The 19,945-nt window shown below is 38.1% G+C and overlaps 1 protein-coding gene across 1 annotated transcript in view; it reads left to right on the top strand.

The window, feature by feature from the left end:
• The first annotated feature begins 709 nt into the window (after positions 1 to 709).
• LOC130095233 (5-hydroxytryptamine receptor 3A-like) overlaps positions 710 to 19,945 on the top strand; it is a 35,575-nt gene continuing 16,339 nt past the window's right edge. Inside the window, exons 1-4 of the mRNA XM_056261920.1 lie at positions 710 to 775; positions 4,495 to 4,700; positions 4,784 to 4,828; positions 9,262 to 9,371. Of these exons, the coding sequence (XP_056117895.1) occupies positions 736 to 775; positions 4,495 to 4,700; positions 4,784 to 4,828; positions 9,262 to 9,371 (401 nt within the window). The 5' untranslated portion in view covers positions 710 to 735. The remainder of the gene's footprint in view (positions 776 to 4,494; positions 4,701 to 4,783; positions 4,829 to 9,261; positions 9,372 to 19,945) is intronic.

The following is a 19,945-nucleotide window of genomic DNA, read 5'->3' as shown; positions in this document are numbered from 1 at the left end:
CTGATCATACATGTAAACGTTTTTGTAGGCATTTGTAACTTGGTAGGCACAATACCCAAAGGGTGGGCATGGGCACTATAGAAGTGAGTATTAGAGAAATGAATGAGTCTGATGTGTTGACTGAACAATATCAACAACACACAGACGCATCAAGATTCAGCATTTGCATCTCAACAATGGTGACTTGCTTCAATCAGCAATGCATACCTGAGGAGATTCCCCCTTCCATGTAAAGCGCTCTGAGTACCCAGAAAAGCGCTATATAATGTAACAAATTAGTATAGTATTATTATTATAATGCATGGTGGGAGTGATATATGATAATATGGTGGAAAAACTTCTGTGGTGTAGCCAAATGCCTATTTGTTCTCTTCGTATTTTATTTACCTTATTATTATTACTACTTTCATCTGCTTTTACATTTTTGTTATTCATGGTGCTAACACTCTAATGAGAATTAGTAGACATGAAGGTGCAACATTACTTTAAGTTAACAGAATGTGTGAAAGGGTCCATCAAAATAAAGTCAAACCAAACGTTTTAAAGAAAATGTGAATGGCATGAGAGGCAAAAAGCAAAAATGAAAATATCCTGGCTCCGCCTATGATTGGGTGTGAGAATGTGTTGCTCACTCGCAGTGTATAAATATGAACATATGATTGACTGTTCAAGAGTGAATCCTCATCCTATACAGGAGAAGTATCTCAGACACTTGGAATTTTTCCACTATTGAACATGCACCTGCACTGGCTAATAGTTTTTCTTGTCTTAACGGGTAAGTAAATATTGCTTAATGATAACACTTTACTATAAGGTTCAATTTGTCAACAGCAGATAATGCAATAGGCATCACAAATGATTTTTTTTTTTTTACAACACTTGTTAATCTAGATCAGTGTTTCCCAACGCTGCTCATGGAGGCACACCAACACTACGCATTTTGGATGTCTCCCTTATCTGACCCATATATTTCTGGTCTGAGCTGATGAGTTGAATCGGGTATGTTTGATTAAGAAGAGTCCAACAAGGTGTAGTGTTGGTGTGCCTCCATGAACAGGGTTGGGAAACACATATCTAGATAATATTAATTAATGGAGATTGTTCATTAATGTCTGTTAATAATATCTTAGTAATATATCTTAATAATATATAATCAATGCTGTTTTTACAATTTTAAATGTAAAAAATGTATTAGAAACCATTGTAACAATGTTAATGGATCAACGTTAACTGCATTGAATCAACATCACTGTTATACCTGCAATTAATGCTGAAATAGTGTTGAACTTTCATTTAAAAAATGGCTATTAAATCAATGTAACATTGTGATGTTGGTTCAGCATCATGCTTGCACTCTCAGAAAATGAAACACAACTACAACTGTGTACAACTACAACTAAAACACCACGCAGCATGAAATCAGCTGCAAATAAAATACTTTAAATCTGTGAAGATCTCAGCAGAGGAGGATTAAACAACTCCACAAACAGCATTACCAGCTTCACTTATTACTAACCAGACCGAGTATTACTATTACTGTCATATGTGTACAAAAACTTTTATTAAGAATTAACAGAGGTTTAACATTAATTAATTTTGATGTTTGATTAGATGTAAGCTTTGTTTGAAGTCACCATAATGGTGATCGATGTTCCCTTTCAAAAGCTACTCTCGAAGCTGCTGATTTATATTCAATGAGAACAACCTTGGTTTGACCAGTTGTGAAGTATGTGTGGCAAACATGCCACGCATTTGGCTTAAAATTATGTCTCTTCTTGTTCCTGCTTTCCTAACCTAGCTTAATGATCTGTTAACATACATGTGGAGAACGTCTGCCTGTCATAACGTCTAAACTAACAATGTGCATAGATGTGCATGTGACATGCGTGTGGGGAATGTCTGCCTGTCTTAACATGTTATTGAACTGTATTGAATCCACACTGAAGTGACTGAAAAAAATCACTTTAATGTCTTCTGTAGATCAGCTTTATATCAGAATACGTCTTATATTTGTTTGGATCCTTGATCATTATTTTCCTGTTCATTAGCCTTTTGTAAAGCCGTTTCTTCATGAAAAAAAATATCCCTTTAACCTTGATTTGTTAATAAATCAAACAAATAAAATAAAGAAACACAATATACTCTTAAAGGTGCTGTATGTACGTTTTTGACTGTACTAAAGCATAAAAATACCATAATATGTTTGCAGATATTTAGGAAACATGCTGAGTTCACACAATCATTTATCTGATAAACAACACTACAGCCAGTTATATTACTTTGAAATGTGTCCCGTGTCGGAATATCTGTCTTTGTTTTGGTCTTTGCGAATTCCGACCGTTGCCAATTTACAAGTATTTTGCCACCACAGGTTGCCAGTTAGCGGAAAACACAGTGTATTGCAAATATGGAAGTCAGTGAACTAACTGGGTCAGAGATCACAGATTCTACCCGACCTAAAAGGCCTCAGCACCCTTCTAAAAATCATTATGAACGGGAGCATATTAAAACGCGATATCAACTCATAAATCAAAAAATCAACTCATCAACTTACGGCTCCTCGGCTTTCATTGTCAATTGCGCTCGCTCCTGTTGCATGTCCTCGATCTGACAACCAATGTGAGTGTTGAGCAAACAACTCTCTCCAATATTTAGAATTTGGACTGCAGTGCCTATTTCAATGCTACATACTGCACCTTTAAATCTTAAAGGGGTCATTTAATGCCATTTTTGTACAAGCTAATATGATTCTTTAGGGTCTAAATTAAAAGTTTGTAATATACTTTAATTAAAAATTCTCATTAGTATTGTAAGAAAACACTTATTTTACCTGGTCAAAAACAGCTCTGTTTTCAGCACGCCGTTTCAGTGCATATGCCTTTAAATGATAATGAGCTTTGCTCACCCCGCCTCTCTGTTCTGTGCGTACACCGTTTGTAACTCAATAACACAATAACCAAAACGCGTTGTTCAGTATGAACGTGGGATTATGAATTATATTGAGAACGTCATAGAAAACATGCCGTAATGTACCCTGAGTGTAAACCTTAGACGCATTCATTGTGAAGCGTGCAGCTAGCAATTTGCAAAGATTAATATATTAATATAAAGTTTAATAAAACGTGACACTCACTTCTGTTCTTCTGGAGATTCAGCAGGAACACGAATATCTGGTACCGATCCTTTTTTCATGAGCAGCTTCTTAGCAAAACCAGCTTTATACTGATCCTCGTTTATAAAGCAGTCTGGTGTGTGAAATGATTCGCGCAAACATGAGAGCATTGACGTTGCTCGTGGGGAATATTCCCTTCGAAAACAAACTCAGCCACTGCGTCTTCGGCGGTTCGGATTTAGGAACATTAAAATGACTGTGTTCGTTATTACACCCAAGAACAGAACACCACAATCGCTTAGACGCCATTCTGCTCATAGACAGTGCTCCAGCATATCAACAATGACCGCGCCGGTCCGCGCAGACTATGATTGACAGCTGGCTCACGAGCGAGGGCGGGTCTGTGTTGAAACGCTCCTGTCAATCAACAATCGTGGGAGGGGCGTGCGAGCTTGTGACGTCACAGGCTCGAACGGCTCGATTTGTGGCAGGGGAAAACATATAAGGAGATTAAAACAAAACCACTGGATGGATTTTTATCATTATATGATGGTTGTGTACAGACACTGCCAACACACATTTCAGTACAATCAACTTGTAAAAGTGCATGTACCATTATATGACCCCTTTAAATGTCACAGATGCGGTAAAGAAAACTTTGTGACTCCATTCTATCTCCTAGAATGCACCAACGCATCACTTGCAGTCGCAATTCTCAAAGGGTGGTTGATTATGATTTCACTTTTCTAACTTTAGTTAGTGTGTACTGTTGCTGTTTGAGCATAAACATCATCTGCAAAGTTACAGCGGTCAAAGTTCAAAGCAAAGGAAGATATTTGCTTTTAAAGAAATCGTTTTTTGAGGACTGCAACAAATGGCTGGTAGGGACTACACGACATTCCTCCCGGGTTAGTGACATTACTAACCCTTAAATTTACATAAACCCCATCCCCGGGAACATGCAGTCCATGCTGAGAAGAGGAGTTGTTGTAGTAGAGCACATTTGTGAGTCTGCTCAAGCTGTTCCATTCGTCTTTTCACATTCAATACAGTATGTAACACAAATGCAAGAGCATGTCACTCTGTAGGCATAACAGTTCCCACACAAGCTATTTATAGATTATCATGACAGAATATGCTAATTGAAGATAGTGAACTCCACATCAGCAACATAACGAAACAACGCGTTTTTACTGACCCTCAAAAAGGGACGATTTTATCATGCTTTAAAAAAGTATCTGTGGGGTATTCTTGCAATATGTTTTTATTGAAGAGACATGGAATGTGAAATGTAGAAAGTAAATGTTTAAACATGAAATTCTTTTTCACTGTGTGCTTTGAGAATATATTCAGATGTGTTACTGAATGTCTCATATGCACAGGGCAGGAGTCTGATGCTGAAAACTGCAATGATACAGAAACAGCTAAAGCTAAAAAAAGACTTTTTGATCGTCTCAGCCTGAACGAGAATTACTCTCAGAATACTAGAATGTGGCCCTTGACGTTCCATGACGACCCCTTAGATGTCAAGTACTTCGACCCTGCCACCATTTTTGTGGACATATATGTGACCTCCATCACAAATGTGGTATGTGTCCAGAATGATTCAGATCATTATGGGATATCAAGCAGTTGTACTGTCATCTCTCAACACTTCTTTTTTATCTACAGAATGAAAAAGCCCAGAGCATCTCGACACAGGTCAAAATGATAACTGTAAGTGTTTTAAAAACCTATTTCATTCTCATCTCACAAAGTGTTACTCAATTTACAGAATTTTGTAATTAGAGGTTTTATTTGATTTTCAAGCATTTACACAGTAAAATCCCCGGTGTTGAATTAACACCGCTCTGTGTTCATATGGGAAAAAAACAGCATTGTGTTAAAGTAACACTGAAACAGTGTTAGAGTTAATGAGATAATTAAGTGATTAATTGAGTGATGATTGTTTGATTATTGAAGACATCTGATGATAATAAGCAGAATCACTGAAGAAAAGAGAAACACAAGAACTCCAACTGACTTCAGCCACAGCTTTAGATGAAATCAACTGCAGATAGGGCTGGGCGATATATTATGCGCATCTCATCAGTAAAGCCGGTTCCTTGATTAGTAGTAAATCACCTTCACCTGCTTTCAGATGGAGCGGCATTTACAACGCTATCTCACGACCAATTAGTCCGAATTTGACGAGTGATTAAAAGATGGCTAATTCGTAACAATTCGTACGACCTCATTCGTACGAATTTGTACGATTTGTCTAAACCCACGTGATGGGTAGGTTTAGGGGCGGGGTCAGGGGCAGGTCATTCGTACGAATTCATACGAATTGGGCAACTCGTCAAATATGTACTTTTTAGCAAAAATCGTACTAATTCGTACGAGTGAGGTCGTACGAATTGTTACGAATTAGCCATCTTTTAATCACTCGTCAAATTCGGACGAATTGGTCGTGAGATCGGGTTGGCATTTACTACAAAGAGCCGTAGTTAACTGACAAGCTGAGCCATATCGCATTAATATCGCGGACGTATCGCCAGCGATATTTAATGCGATATGGCTCAGCTTGTCAGTTAACTACGGCTCTTCGTACACAGCAAAAACTCCATTGTTAAATGAACACTCCTGGGAGTGTATATGAGTCCTCACTCAATATTGTTAAATATTGAGGAAATTTAGTGATTAATTGAGTGATGATTGAGCATCTGAAGAAGGAGAAAATCTAAAATTGTAAGCCACCGTTATGGCGATCATTGTTTGCTTTAGTTGGGCTCTTGACCCTTAGATTAATAACTTTAGATATTGTTGGCTGTTGTTTCTGAGTTATGACTGCCAGATGAACAAAGAAAAAAAGTGATCTAATGGTGTTGGTTATATTATGACAATCATCATTTGATCTTTATGTTTGTGATTTATATTGTTGGTTACAGCATAACTGTGATTCTGCATAAGTATCCAGAATTTTATATATGAATATAATAAAGGATTTCTTTAAAATTGTTTTAAAAAAAAAAAATCTTTCTATTAGGCACACACAGAGATCAAGATTCAGTCAATGCATCTCAACAATGGTGACGAGCAGAATATTCAATTAGGAAAAGTAAATTACATAGACAATTCAGATCATAATTTATTCATACCGCAATGCATGATGGGAGCCAATAATGAGTTGTGATTGGTGGCAGCCACTGCAACATGCATTATTATTGTCACCATTCTTGAGATTTACAGACTGACTATTGATATCTGTGTTTCTAAATAAATTCCTATGGAAGTGTACTGATCAGAACAATGATTATTAAATATTTTGGATTATAAGAAAAATACTGATAATAATATGCTGTAGAATCACAAAGCTGTTGCTAATGATTTAAACCAAACATTCTCAATACGTTTCATTTTTCAGATCACAGCATGATTTTGCCAAAACATAACCAACACTATCAGATCACACTTTTATTTGTTCATTTGACTGTTATAAACCAATAACAGCAGACAAACAAATTTAAAGAAGAAAGTATAAGGGTCAAGAGTCCAACTAAAGCAAACACTGATCGCCATAATGGTGGCTTACAAATTGTGATTTTCTTCTTCAGTGATTCTGCTTGTTACCATCAGGTGTCTTCAATAATGCTCAATCATCACTAAATTAATCACTTAATTATCTCATTAACTTTAACACACTTGCGTGTTAATTTAACACTCATAGATCTGCATCATATCTTCCATCTGAAAGCAGGTGAAGGCGATTTACTACTAATCAAGGAACCGGCTTTACTGAAGAGATGCGCATAACATATCGTGCGATTAATCGTGCAGCCCTATATATATATATATATATATTAGGGCTGGGCGATATATCGCACGATATTGTTATGCGCATCTCGTCAGTAAAGCCGGTTCCTTGATTAGTAGTAAATCGCCTTCACCTGCTTTCAGATGGAGCGGCATTTACTACAAAGAGCCGTAGTTAACTGACAAGCTGAGCCAAATCGCACTAATATCGCGGACGTATCGCCAGCGATATTTAATGCGATATGGCTCAGCTTGTCAGTTAACTACGGCTCTTTACACAGCAAAAACTCCAGTGTTAAATGAACACTCCTGGGAGTGTATATGAGTCCACACTCAAGAGTGTTAAAGTTAATGAGATATTTAAGTGATTAATTGAGTGATGATTGAGCATTATTGAAGACACCTAAAGCAGAATCACTGAAGAAGAAAACCGGAATTTCAGGTCACCATCATGGAGATGAGTGTTTGCTTTAGTTGGGGTCTTGACCCTTATATTATTAACTTTAGATTTTGTTCAGCTGTTGTATCCGAGTTATACCTGTCAGATGAACAAAGAAAAACAATGATCTAATGGTATTGATTATATTATGGCATTCATCATTTGAGCTAATTGTTTGTGATTTGTGCTGTTGGTTACAGCATAACTGAGATTCTGCATATATATCCAGAATTTGTGATATAATATAAAAGATTTCTTAAAAGTTGTAAAAAAAAAAAAATCTTTGTTTTAGGCACACACAGATATCAAGTTTCAGTCAATGCATCTCAACAATGGTGATGAACAGAATATTCAATTAGGAAAAGTAAATTACATAGACAATTCAGATCATAATTTATTCATACCGCAATGCATGATGGGAGCCATTAATGAGTTGTGATTGGTGGCAACAAGGATTATTATTGTCACCACGGTTGAGATTTACAGGCTGATTATTGATGTCTGCGTTTCTAAATAAATGCATTTGAAAGTGATTTGATCAGAACAATTTTTATTAAATGGTTTGGATTTTAAGAAACATACAATTATCATATGCTGTAGGACCACTAAACTGTTGCTATCAAATTAAACAAGATCATCTGAATGAGTTTCATTTTTCAGATCACAGCATGATTATGTCAAAACATAACCAACACTATCAGATCACACTTTGCTTTAGCGATCGGTGTTTGCTTTAGTTGGGCTTTTGATCCTTATACTTTAAGTTTAAATTTTGTTTGTCTGCTGTTATTGATTTATTACAGTCAAATGAACAAAAACTCATTTGACTGTAATAAATCAATAACAGCAGACAAACAAAATTTAAACTTAAAGTATAAGGATCAAGAGCCCAACTAAAGCAAACACTGATCGCCATAACGGTGGCTTACAAGTTTAGATTTTCTCCTTCAGTGATTCTGCTTGTTAACATCAGGTGTCTTCAATAATGCTCAATGATCACTAAATTAATCACTTAATTATCTCATTAACTTTAACACTCATATCTGCATCATATCTTCCATCTGAAAGCAGGTGAAGGCGATTTACTACTAATCAAAGAACCGGCTTTACTGAAGAGACGCGCATAACAATATCGTGCGATATATCGCCCAGCCCTAATATATATATATATATATATAGATATATATATAGATAGATAGATATATAGATAGATAGATCTATATATATTACAATATAACTGTGTTACCTGAACAAGAACCTAGCAGAGTATTGTACTTATTTTAGCACAGATACCGATCGCTATACAGAGCGCACACACTCGGTAGCGCGGTCTTGACTTCAGCTGCAAGTTATTATGGCCCTTCCACCGAGCGAAAACACTCTGTCTAGCGACCAACACAATACCAGGAAAACGAGAACGAACCCCCAGCATACATGTAAACAAACTCACCAGCAGAGTTATTGTTTCCTGATTGTCAGCTGTTGCTTTCTTTATTTTTTATTTCAATGGAATTCCAACTGAATCCGCTGCAGCCTCTGGACGACGCACAGTCACGAAACACCAACAAATGTTTTTTTTTTGCGAAGCTGTGAAGAACGGATTCCAAAGTTTTTTTTTCTTTTTTTTTCACATAATCTACAACCTGCAATATGTGCATGCGAGAAGGTTATAAGGGGAGCAGTCTGCAGGAAGTCACGGGGTTAAATAGGGAAGCAAACAAAGTCATCCTTGTCACGAGGGACAATGTTTGTATTAGACTCAACCTATGCATGTGCAACGAGAGATAGAATCCAGTGTGAAGCACTGCCTCTGGCGGTCAGGAAGAACGAAATAGAAAGGTGTTAATTCAACACTGGGGAATTTACTGTGCAAAATCTGTCTTATAATCACTCTGAACTTTATCTAATTTTCCAGGGTTGGCCAAATTCCAATATGACGTGGACTCCTGGCCAATATTGTGGAATCAAATCATATGCAGCCCCTAAAAATATGTTTTGGACACCAGACATTTGTATAATGGAAAGGTATAAAAACATATTTCTGTCAAAACCTTTTATTTAGCTGTTTTTACCTTTTAATGATAGATCAGAAAGATTTAAAAATTATGTATAAAATAAGGGTAATGGTATGACAGCGGAAATGACAGGGAATTTTAAAACCGATTCAAAGGCTTTGTTTATAGTGCACATAAAACAGCCTGAGATAAGTCTTGGCTGGTCCCTGGAGCCTACGATCACACAGGTGTGATTAGAATGTTTAATGATTCATGTCATCAGCTCAGCACTGTCATATATCAAGTTGGAAATCCACTGTCTCCTCAAAAGAGTCCGTTTGCAAGCAGCAGAAGTCCACCTTATGTGACACACGCACAGTAAACCTGTAGTGTTCACTCAACTGTGCATAATAGCAGCGAATTAATAAAAAAAAAACACAATATTGACCCACGTTCTGTTTTCTATCATGCGCCGTGCACGTTTGCGATGACGTCATATGCACGCAAACGCACCAGGGTTCGATATAATCAAGTTGTGTGTGAAACCAGACCAACGCTGCGGGGGGCGCCGGGAACAAACGCGCTCGGGCTCGGACCGCAGCAAACGAGCCCAGTGTAAAAGCCCCCTAAGTCTACCTTCTTTCACCTTCGTAATATAACGTGCTTAGGTTAGTTTCTGAATATCAGCAATGCTAAGACCCTAGTTCACGCTTTCATCACTTCACGGCTTGACTACTCTAATTCTCTTATCTATGGCTTACCCATTTCATCAGTAAATAAGATTCAATATATTCAGAACTCCACAGCTAAGGTCCTCACGTACACAAATAAATCTTGCCACATTGCTCCTATTCTACACTGTTAGACCGTACCAGGCCTTTTTACAGTAAAAGGCCTGGTACAGTATAGTACTGATAATTGCATAGTTCTTTAATGTAATCTACAGTATGTTACTGTTAAAATACCATGCACTAAATTAACATTTGAGTGAACTAATTTCACTTGCAGAAACCGACTGCTTTAAATTGACCAACTGTTGTTTTAAATGTATTGACTAAAATTTGCAATGCACTAATAATGTGAGCAAAGCATTGCCATGAAGTTTCATTTGAGACCACTAAAGAAATATTTTAAATAAAGAGAATTCAGCTGGATCAGCAACTACACAGTCACCGCCCATTAAATAAAGCAACACACAGCTTAACATAAATGTTTGTAAATTTTCTTCTGGACTGAAGCACAGGCTCTCCTCTTCAGCACAATGGTGGCCAAAAAAACTAAATTTTACAGTAAACTACTAACAGTGTTGCCACTATATACCTGTTTTATAACTTATAGTTTATTACTGTTAAAATACAATCAGTGGTGTGTCTTTTTATCTTACACTGTTAACCCTACAGGAAAATTCACACTACAAAGAGTAAAAAGTAACATTTATTCAGTGAGATATTGCTGTGTTGCAGTGAGATAATTAAGTGAATAAGTTAGTGATTGTTGAGCATTAGTGATGAACACCTGTCGTTAACAAGCAGAATCACTGAAGGAAAGAGGAACACAAGAACAGAAAAAAGAGAAACACAATAACTACAACTGACTTCCAGCCATTACACATTATTACACTTATTATTGACCAGTATGACTTTATTTCTGTCAAAGATCTACAGAAGTTGTTATTGAGATGTGTAGCCTCCTCAGACCTGGTTGTCCACATACGTGGACATCACAAAGTCCAGGGGTCAGAAAGTAAAAGTCCTGCCATATTTTTATTCCACCCACAGCAAAAACTCCAGTGTTAAATGAACTTTACTGGGAGTTTATTTGGATCCAGACTCAAGAGTGTTAAAGTTAATGAGATAATTAAGTGAATAATTGAGTGATGATTGAGATATTATTGAAGACACCAGATGTTAACTAGCAGAATCACTGAAGGAGAAAATCTATATTTTAGTCACCGTTATGGTGATCGGTGTTTGCTTTAGTTGGGCAGGTGACCTTTAAATGTTTAACTAAAGATTTTGTTTGGCTGTTTTAACAGCTGGATGAACAAAGAGATCAGATCAGATCAGATGTTGTAGATCATGTTTAGACATAATCATCATTTGACCTGAATCACCGAACTAATTTAGAGCCTACTCTCTGATTTAAATGTATAATGATCATAACAGCATCACAGTGATTCTATAACATTATATCCAGATTTTTCCAAATAAACCAAATGATATCTTACACGTTGTTTTGATAAATAAATAATAATCTTTCTTTTAGGCACACACAGACATCAAGATTCAGTGTATGAATCTCAACAATGGTGACGAACAGAATATTCAATTATGAAAAGGAAATTACTCAGACAATTCAGATCATAATTTATTCATACCGCAATGCATGATGGGAGCCATGAATGAATTTTGATTGGTGCCACCCAGAATGCACTGCAACATGCTATATAATTTTCACCATTGTTGAGTACACAGGCTGATTCTTGATGTCTGTGCGTGCCCCTAAAGTAATTAGAATAGAATAGCTTTTAAGAAATCTTTTGGATAATATTTAAATTTCTGAAAATGTTATACTGTGTAATCAAAAGGTTAAACTCTACAACTGATGATTATGTCAAAACATAACCAACAACAGCACATCAGCTTTCCTTGTTGTTCATCTGGCTGTTATAACTCATGTACAGCAGCCAAACAACTTCTAAAATTAAAGAATAAAGGGTCAAGAGCCCAACTAAAGCAGACACTGATCACCATTATGGTGACTTAAAAAATGTGACGTTCTCCTTCAGTGATTCTGCTTGTTATCATCAAGTGTCTTGATTAAGGCTCAATCATCACTCAATTACTCACTTAATTATCTCATTAACTTTAACACTGGAGTTTTTGCTGTGGGTGGAATAAAAATGTGGCAGGACTTTTACTTTCTGACCCCTGGACTTTCCACCTCTGACCAAAACTCGGGTCTTAGGAGGTTAATTGAAAATTGTTGGTTTAAAGCAGTGGTTCTCAACCCTGTCCTGGCGTACCCCCAACACTACACGTTTTCCTTGTCTCCCTAATCAAACACACCTGATTCAACTCATCAGCTCATTAACCCATGTGATAATGAGCTGATGAGTTGAATCAGGTGTGTTTGATTAGGGAGACAAGGAAAACGTGTAGTGTTGGGGGTACGCCAGGACATGGTTGAGAACCACTGGTTTAAAGTTACCATTGTAGAGATCAGTGTTTGCTTTAGTTGGGTTCTGGACTCTTGACTCGTTAACATTCCAAAACCTGAAATAGATTTAAATATATTGGAACTAAAAAGCGAATGGGAAGAGAGTGGGATAGGAAATTTGGTAAGTCAGTACATAAGTAGCAAATATTACAGTTACTTAGACATGTATACAGATGGATCTAAAGATGAAGAGGACAAGGTAGGAATATGAATATATATACCAACAATGAATATAGGCATTGGGAAAAGATTACCTGATCAGGCTTCAGTGTATATGGCAGAGATGATGGCGATTATTGACAGCAGTGGGTTGAGGAAGTAAAACCAGACAGAGTGGTGTGTTGTGTTGATTCCTTAGCAGCCCTTTATAGTATTCAAAATATGAAATGTAATAGAGAAGATTTAATGCTAGAAATACAACAAAGTTTATTTAGATTACAGAGACTATGGATAGATGCGAGATTCTGCTGGCCTGCCCACGTAGGTATTAAAGGGAATGAGGGAGCAGACAAAATAGCACAAAAAAAAATCAACCAGGATAAACAATGTCATAAATATACGCCTTGGAAAAGGAGAAGCTAAGGCGATAATCAAAAAAGAAATGATGAAGAAATGGCAGGACAGGTTAGCCTGACTTCGTCATACTCATTTTCTAGTCAGAATGTGAGTCTGATACTGCTCCATAGGGCTTTGATTATGAGGCGTGTCTTAACCGAACCAGGAAAAAAAAAACTCTGCATTCAATTGGATAGACCTACAACCAATCAGAGCAACGCAGTAAGTCAGCTACATAGTTGCATAGCATAATTTCAACAGAACTCAACTGCATGCACGCTGGAAGAAGTAGTAAAATAATGAGTGTTGCTTCTTTTACTTGGTCCTCCATGAGTGCGAGTGTGCGACCAAAGGAGAAACCACAATGACCGCAGGGTTTTCATTGCGTCCCATCTTCTTAGCGACCATTGGAGCCAGCTGATAAAATACTAATATCTCCAAAAAGTCCAAGGTTAAAGGCTAACGTTAGCTATCAAAATATTTTCGGGGGGAAGAGGGCGAAAAAACATACATTAACGGCTCAAATCTTGTTACAAACTATCTTTACAAATATTAAATGGACTATTCATATGTTGTATCGATGAGCTAAATTAGTTTTATTAAAAAATAAATCAAACGAGTAGGCTACTACGATTCGTTAAATAAAATTGAAGATAGCCACGTTTTGGCTTAAGTTCTTCACATGTTCTTCACATGTTTATCCGATACAATAAAGATGACGATAATGTCATCTTTACAACATATTGTTAACAGGTTTTCTCGTGCACTAACAAATGTGCTTTATAAACACAATGTTGGAGCAGCCAGAGAAAACATAACTATAAAAAATGAAAAGGAGCCCAACTACAGCAATCACTGACCACCATAATGGTGGCTTGAAATGAAAAATTCCATAAAACATTGCCGTCTAAACTTCTGTTGAATCTCAATAACTTTTGTAGATGTATGACAGAAATAAAGTCACATTGGTAATAATAAGTGCAATAATGTGTAAAGGCTCGAAGTCAGTAGTTCTTGTGTTTCTCTTTTTTTTCGTTCTTGTTGTTTCTCTTTCCTTCAATGATTCTGCTTATTAACATCGGGTGTCACCACTGATGGCCAATCATCACTTAATTAATCACTTAATTATCTCATTAACTTCAACACTGCTTCAGTGTTCATTTTTAACACCCTGTACAGTTGTGGTCAGAATTAATGGCATCCCTGGAGAAAAACAATTATTTCATAATGTGATTTCCCCCTCACTTTCAATTATTTTACTTCAATGAAAGGATAGATTTTTTTGAATGAAAGATCAAAAGGATAAACAATGCAGATTTATTTTTTTACAACAATTTTTGATCATACTTACCAAGGGTGCTATTAATTCTAACCACAATACAACAGCCAATCAAAATCTAAAGTTAATTACTTAAGGGTCAACAGCCCAACTAAAGCAAACACTGATCTCCATAATGGTAACATACAAATTACGATTTTCTCCTTCATTAATTCTGCTTGTAAACATCAGGTGTCTTCAATAATGCTCAATCATCACTCAATTAATCACTTAATTATCTTATTAACTTTAACACTCTTGAGTGTGGACTCATATACACTCCCAGGAGTGTTAATTTAACACTGGAGTTTTTGCTGTGTACAAAGAGCCGTAGTTAACTGACAAGCTGAGCCATATCGCATCAATTATCAGCGGTGATACGTCCGCGATATTAATGCGATATGGCTCAGCTTGTCAGTTAACTACGGCTCTTTGTAGTAAATGCTGCTCCATCTGAAAGCAGGTGAAGGCGATTTACTACTAATCAAGGAACCGGCTTTACTGACGAGATGCGCATAACAATGTCATGCGATATATCGCCCAGCCCTACCCTGTAGTTGGACCTATGTACACCGAGAGTGTTAATTTAACACTGGGAATTTTGCTGTGTACATTTTCCCACTCCTCAAAGTCACCTGCAGCTTTCTTGGGCGCGGGTCCTCCTGGAGAAGGTTGTCTCTCTCTGAGGAGGACAACATTCGGAGCTGGCTATATTTAGGCCAAAGGAAAGTTGCAATTTTTTGGAGTTCTTGGATCTCCACTTTACGCAAAATCCAACTGAGATGCTGCTCGCGGATGATGGCTTGATAGGGGCTGTCAGTCGTTTTTTTGTTGCAGTGACGCTTCAGTCGCTCAAACCACAGAAACACCAGGTTTATGGTTGGGTACTGGTCCCCTTCAAGTTCACGCTGGGCATCATAAAATGGTTGCAGGAACTCGACAAGAAAGTCAAGGACATCTGGAGATATGGTATCGATCCGCCAGCCCTCTGCACGATCATTTAGTTTTTCGCGTAGTTCTTGATAAACCGAGCGGACAGAATTTAAGGTCAGATATATCGTGCTAAACCTCGTGTCTGCCATTTGGATGACTGTTTTTGACAGCAAAGCTGCCATGCCCGACTTTTTGACATATTTGACCAGTGCCTTGGTAGCTTGCAGAGTGTCTGCAACAGTTGGAGCATCTTGGGCCAATTGTGTGGGGTCTAGGGTAGGGCTGGGCGATATATCGCACGATATTGTTATGCGCATCTCGTCAGTAAAGCCGGTTCCTTGATTAGTAGTAAATCGCCTTCACCTGCTTTCAGATGGAGCGGCAATTACTACAAAGAGCCGTAGTTAACTGACAAGCTGAGCCAACTCGCACTAATATCGCGGACGTATCGCCAGCGATATTTAATGCGATATGGCTCAGCTTGTCAGTTAACTACGGCTCTTTACACAGCAAAAACTCCAGTGTTAAATGAACACACCTGGGAGTGTATATGATCCCGATGAGGAGTGCATTGCAATAGTCCAGCCTGGAGGAAACAAAGGCGTGGACAAGTTTTTCTGCATCGGGGAAAGTGAGCATTGGGCGGAGTTTTGCAATGTTCCTGAGATGAAAGAAGGAGGTTTTACAAAGATATTTAATCTGGGCCTCAAAGGTCAAGTGAGGGTCCATTCTGCGCGAGACTACAGCTTGCCGTCTAAAAGACTATTTAGGTGAGTTGAAACAATGGCTAAGTTGCTAAACGCATCTTGTTCACATGTAGGGTCCCTGTTCATGTTGGACAGACATTTTAATTGCATTTTGTGTCTGTTAAGAGGCTCAAAAACGCTCTTTATGTCGATGCCCCCATAGCTGCCGTTTTAGCTGGGTGGGAGCTCTGGGCATTCGCGGTCGCAGCTCCGCGTAGCAAGCACCAATCCGGTTCGTTTTTTTTTTCCTATAGTCAGTACTCACAAAGGTCTAACGATCAAGATTAACTTAAAAATTGCCCGGAGTTCTCCTTTAAGAGTCCTTGTGAAGTTTCAGTGTCACTAACAGCCAAAAGTTAAATATAATAGTCAATTTACTCGTAGCCTTTGAACTGCTTTTCCTCAAATCTTCTCAACATGCAGATGTTTTATCATCCAAACACCTGGAAAGTTCACACATAGTCCCTCGTGAAAAAGAAGTGTCATTAATTGAATGCACTTGTAGTTAATTACTTCAGATCTTACAAATATATAGTTTTTTAAAACTCCACTTGCAGAAAATATAATATTATTGAAATAAAAGTCCAGAGACTCTGTCATGATTATTGTCACGGTTTAGCAGCGGTAAACGAAAAGACGAAAAAGATAAATGGAAAAGACTTTATTGACAAAGGATTAACGATAACCAAGCACAAAACGTTAATGAGAACCGACTAATGAGAACTGAAACACAGGCTTATAAATGCTAGAAGCAAACTAAGATAATTTGGATAAACACACACTGTAAAAAATAAAATCTTAAAAAAATGGTCAATGACTGTCAGCTACAGCTGCCAAATAAAAAGTAAAAGTAAAAAGTAAAATATCCTAATTTAAATAAAGTGCAAAAAACTTTAACAGAAATTAGGGCTGGGCGATATATCGCACGATATGTTATGCGCATCTCTTCAGTAAAGCCGGTTCTTTGATTAGTAGTAAATCACCTTCACCTGCTTTCAGATGGAAGATATGATGCAGATATGAGTGTTAAATTAACACTCAAGAGTGTTAAAGTTAATGAGATAATTAAGTGATTAATGTAGTGATGATTGAGCATTATTGAAGACACCTGATGTTAACAAGCAGAATCACTGAAGGAGAAAATCACAAATTGTAAGCCACCGTTATGGCGATCAGTGTTTGCTTTAGTTGGACTCTTGACCCTTATACTTTCTTCTTTAAATTTTGTTTGTCTGCTGTTATTGATTTATAACAGTCAAGTGAACAAATAAAAGTGTGATCTGATAGTGTTGGTTATGTTTTGGCATAATCATGCTGTGATCTGAAAAATGAAACTTATTGAGATAGTTTGGCTAACTTATTATTAACAGTTTTATGATTCTACAGCGTACGAATATCAGTATTTTTCTTCTAATCCAAAAATATTTAATAATCATTGTTCTGATCAAAACACTTCCATATGAATTTATTTAGAAACACAGACATCAATAATAATGCATGTTGCTGTGGCTGCCACCAATCACAACTCATTAATGGCTCCCATCATGCATTGCGGTATGAATAAATTATGATCTGAATTGTCTATGTAATTTACTTTTCCTAATTGAATATTCTGCTCGTCACCATTGTTGAGATGCATTGACTCAATCTTGATGTCTGTGTGTGCCTAATAGAAAGATTTTTTTTTTTTAAAACAACTTTAAAGAAATCCTTTATATTAATATATAAAATTCTGGATATTTATGCAGAATCACAGTTATGCTGTAACCAACAGCATAAATCACAAACATAAAGATCAAATGATGATTGTCATAATATAACCAACATCATTAGATCACTTTTTTTCTTTGTTCATCTGGCAATTATAACTCAGAAACAACAACCAACAATATCTAAAATTATTAATCTAAGGGTCAAGAGCCCAACTAAAGCAAACAATGATCGCCATAACGGTGGCTTACAATTTTAGATTTTCTCCTTCAGTGATTCTGCTTTAGGTGTCTTCAATAATACTCAATCATCACTCAATTAATCACTTATTATCTCATTAACTTTAACACTCTTGAGTGTAGACTCATAGACACTCCCAGGAGTGTTAATTTAACACTGGAGTTTTTGCTGTGACAAAGAGCCGTAGTTAACTGACAAGCTGAGCCATATCGCATTAAATATCGCTGGCGATACGTCCGCGATATTAGTGCGATATGGCTCAGCTTGTCAGTTAACTACGGCTCTTTGTAGTAAATGCCGCTCCATCTGAAAGCAGGTGAAGGCGATTTACTACTAATCAAGGAACCGGCTTTACTGACGAGATGCGCATAACAATATCGTGCGATATATCGCCCAGCCCTAATTCTGATACCAAGGTTTGTGACCAGAGAAGGTGATGCTGGTGATGGTGGATGACCGGGTCTGGTGCGGGGTGCCAACAAGAATGGCTTCCGTTTTTGAGCTGTTGAGTTGTAGAAAGTTAGCAGCCATCCACGTCTTTATCTCCTCCAGGCAGGTGGAAAGTGTGGAAGGGGCTGCAGAGGAGTTTGGGTTTGTTTTGATGTAAATTTGGGTGTCATCAGCGTAGCAATGGAAAGATATTCCATGCCGGCTGATGACATGACCAAGGGGGAGCATGTACAACGTGAAGAGGGTGGGGCCAAGGACTGATCCTTGAGGGACACCACAAGTGACAGAGTGTGTGTCCGATTTAGCAGCACCCAGGGCTACATACTCAGTTCTGTCCGTGAGATATGATGTAAACCAGGCCAGAGCAGTATCAGAGAGTCCAATGGAGGAGTGGAGGCGGTGTAAAAGAATATGGTGGTCCACAGTATCAAATGCTGCGGTGAGATCGAGAAGGATGAGAAGTGATGGGGAGCCAGCATCAGCCGTCATCAGCAGGTCATTGGTGACCCTGACCAAGGCAGTTTCCGTACTGTGGCCAGAGCGAAAACCAGACTGGAACTTCTCATAAAGACTGTTTGTTATGAGATGATTGTGGAGTTGAGCAGCAACTACCTTTTCCAGCACCTTTGACAGAAAAGGGAGGTTGGAGATGGGGCGGTAGTTGGCAGGTACTTCGGGGTTAAGGCAGGGCTTTTTGAGTATTGGCTTGATGACTGCGGTTTTCAGAGACTTAGGGACATGGCCAGATCGGAGAGACTGATTGATGATTTTGGTGATCATGGGACTTATTGCAGAGGAATGGATTTTTATCAGGGCTGAGGGAAATGGGTCCAGGTCACAGGTGGAGGGCTTCATCTTCCTTAGCAGTTCTTCGATGTCATGCTGAGTGATATCCGTAAAACGGCAGAGGGGCTGTGTAGTCCCAGATTGATGGTCAGTGGATGTAACTGTAGGATCAGAGGGGCTAGGGAGAAAAGGGAGCGGGTGCGAGGTAGCAGATACAGCGGGGGACTGGAGGGCAGGGGGGCTGGAGAGAAGGGAACGGATCTTTTCAACTTTTGTTTTGAAAAAGGAGATGAAGGTATTGCAACGCTCCTGCAAGTTCTCTGAGCATAGGGGGATCTGAGGTTTGAGGAGATGATTTATGGTTGTGAAAAGTTGCTTAGAGTTACCAGGGCTATTGTTGATTATGTGGGAGTAGAACCGGGACCGGGTATCACTGAGGGACTTGCTATGGGCCCTCTGATGTTCCCGGTACGCTAGCTTGTGAACAGCAAGCCCTGAGTCTCTGAAACGCCGTTCAAGGACACGCCCTGTTCTCTTCTGCAGCCGCAGCTCCCTGGTATATCCTGGCTGAGTGTTTGAAGGTGATGGTTCTGGACTTGACTGGGGCATGACGGTCCAGGAGGGTGCTAAGTGACAAATTGTAAAGAT

Source organism: Rhinichthys klamathensis, unplaced genomic scaffold, assembly GCF_029890125.1.
Source record: "Rhinichthys klamathensis goyatoka isolate OS25496 unplaced genomic scaffold, OSU_Roscu_1.1 h1tg000189l_1, whole genome shotgun sequence".
NCBI lineage: Eukaryota > Metazoa > Chordata > Actinopteri > Cypriniformes > Leuciscidae > Rhinichthys > Rhinichthys klamathensis.
The sequence above is the reverse complement of the archived record's forward strand: the minus strand, read 5'-3'. Positions and strand labels throughout refer to the sequence as shown.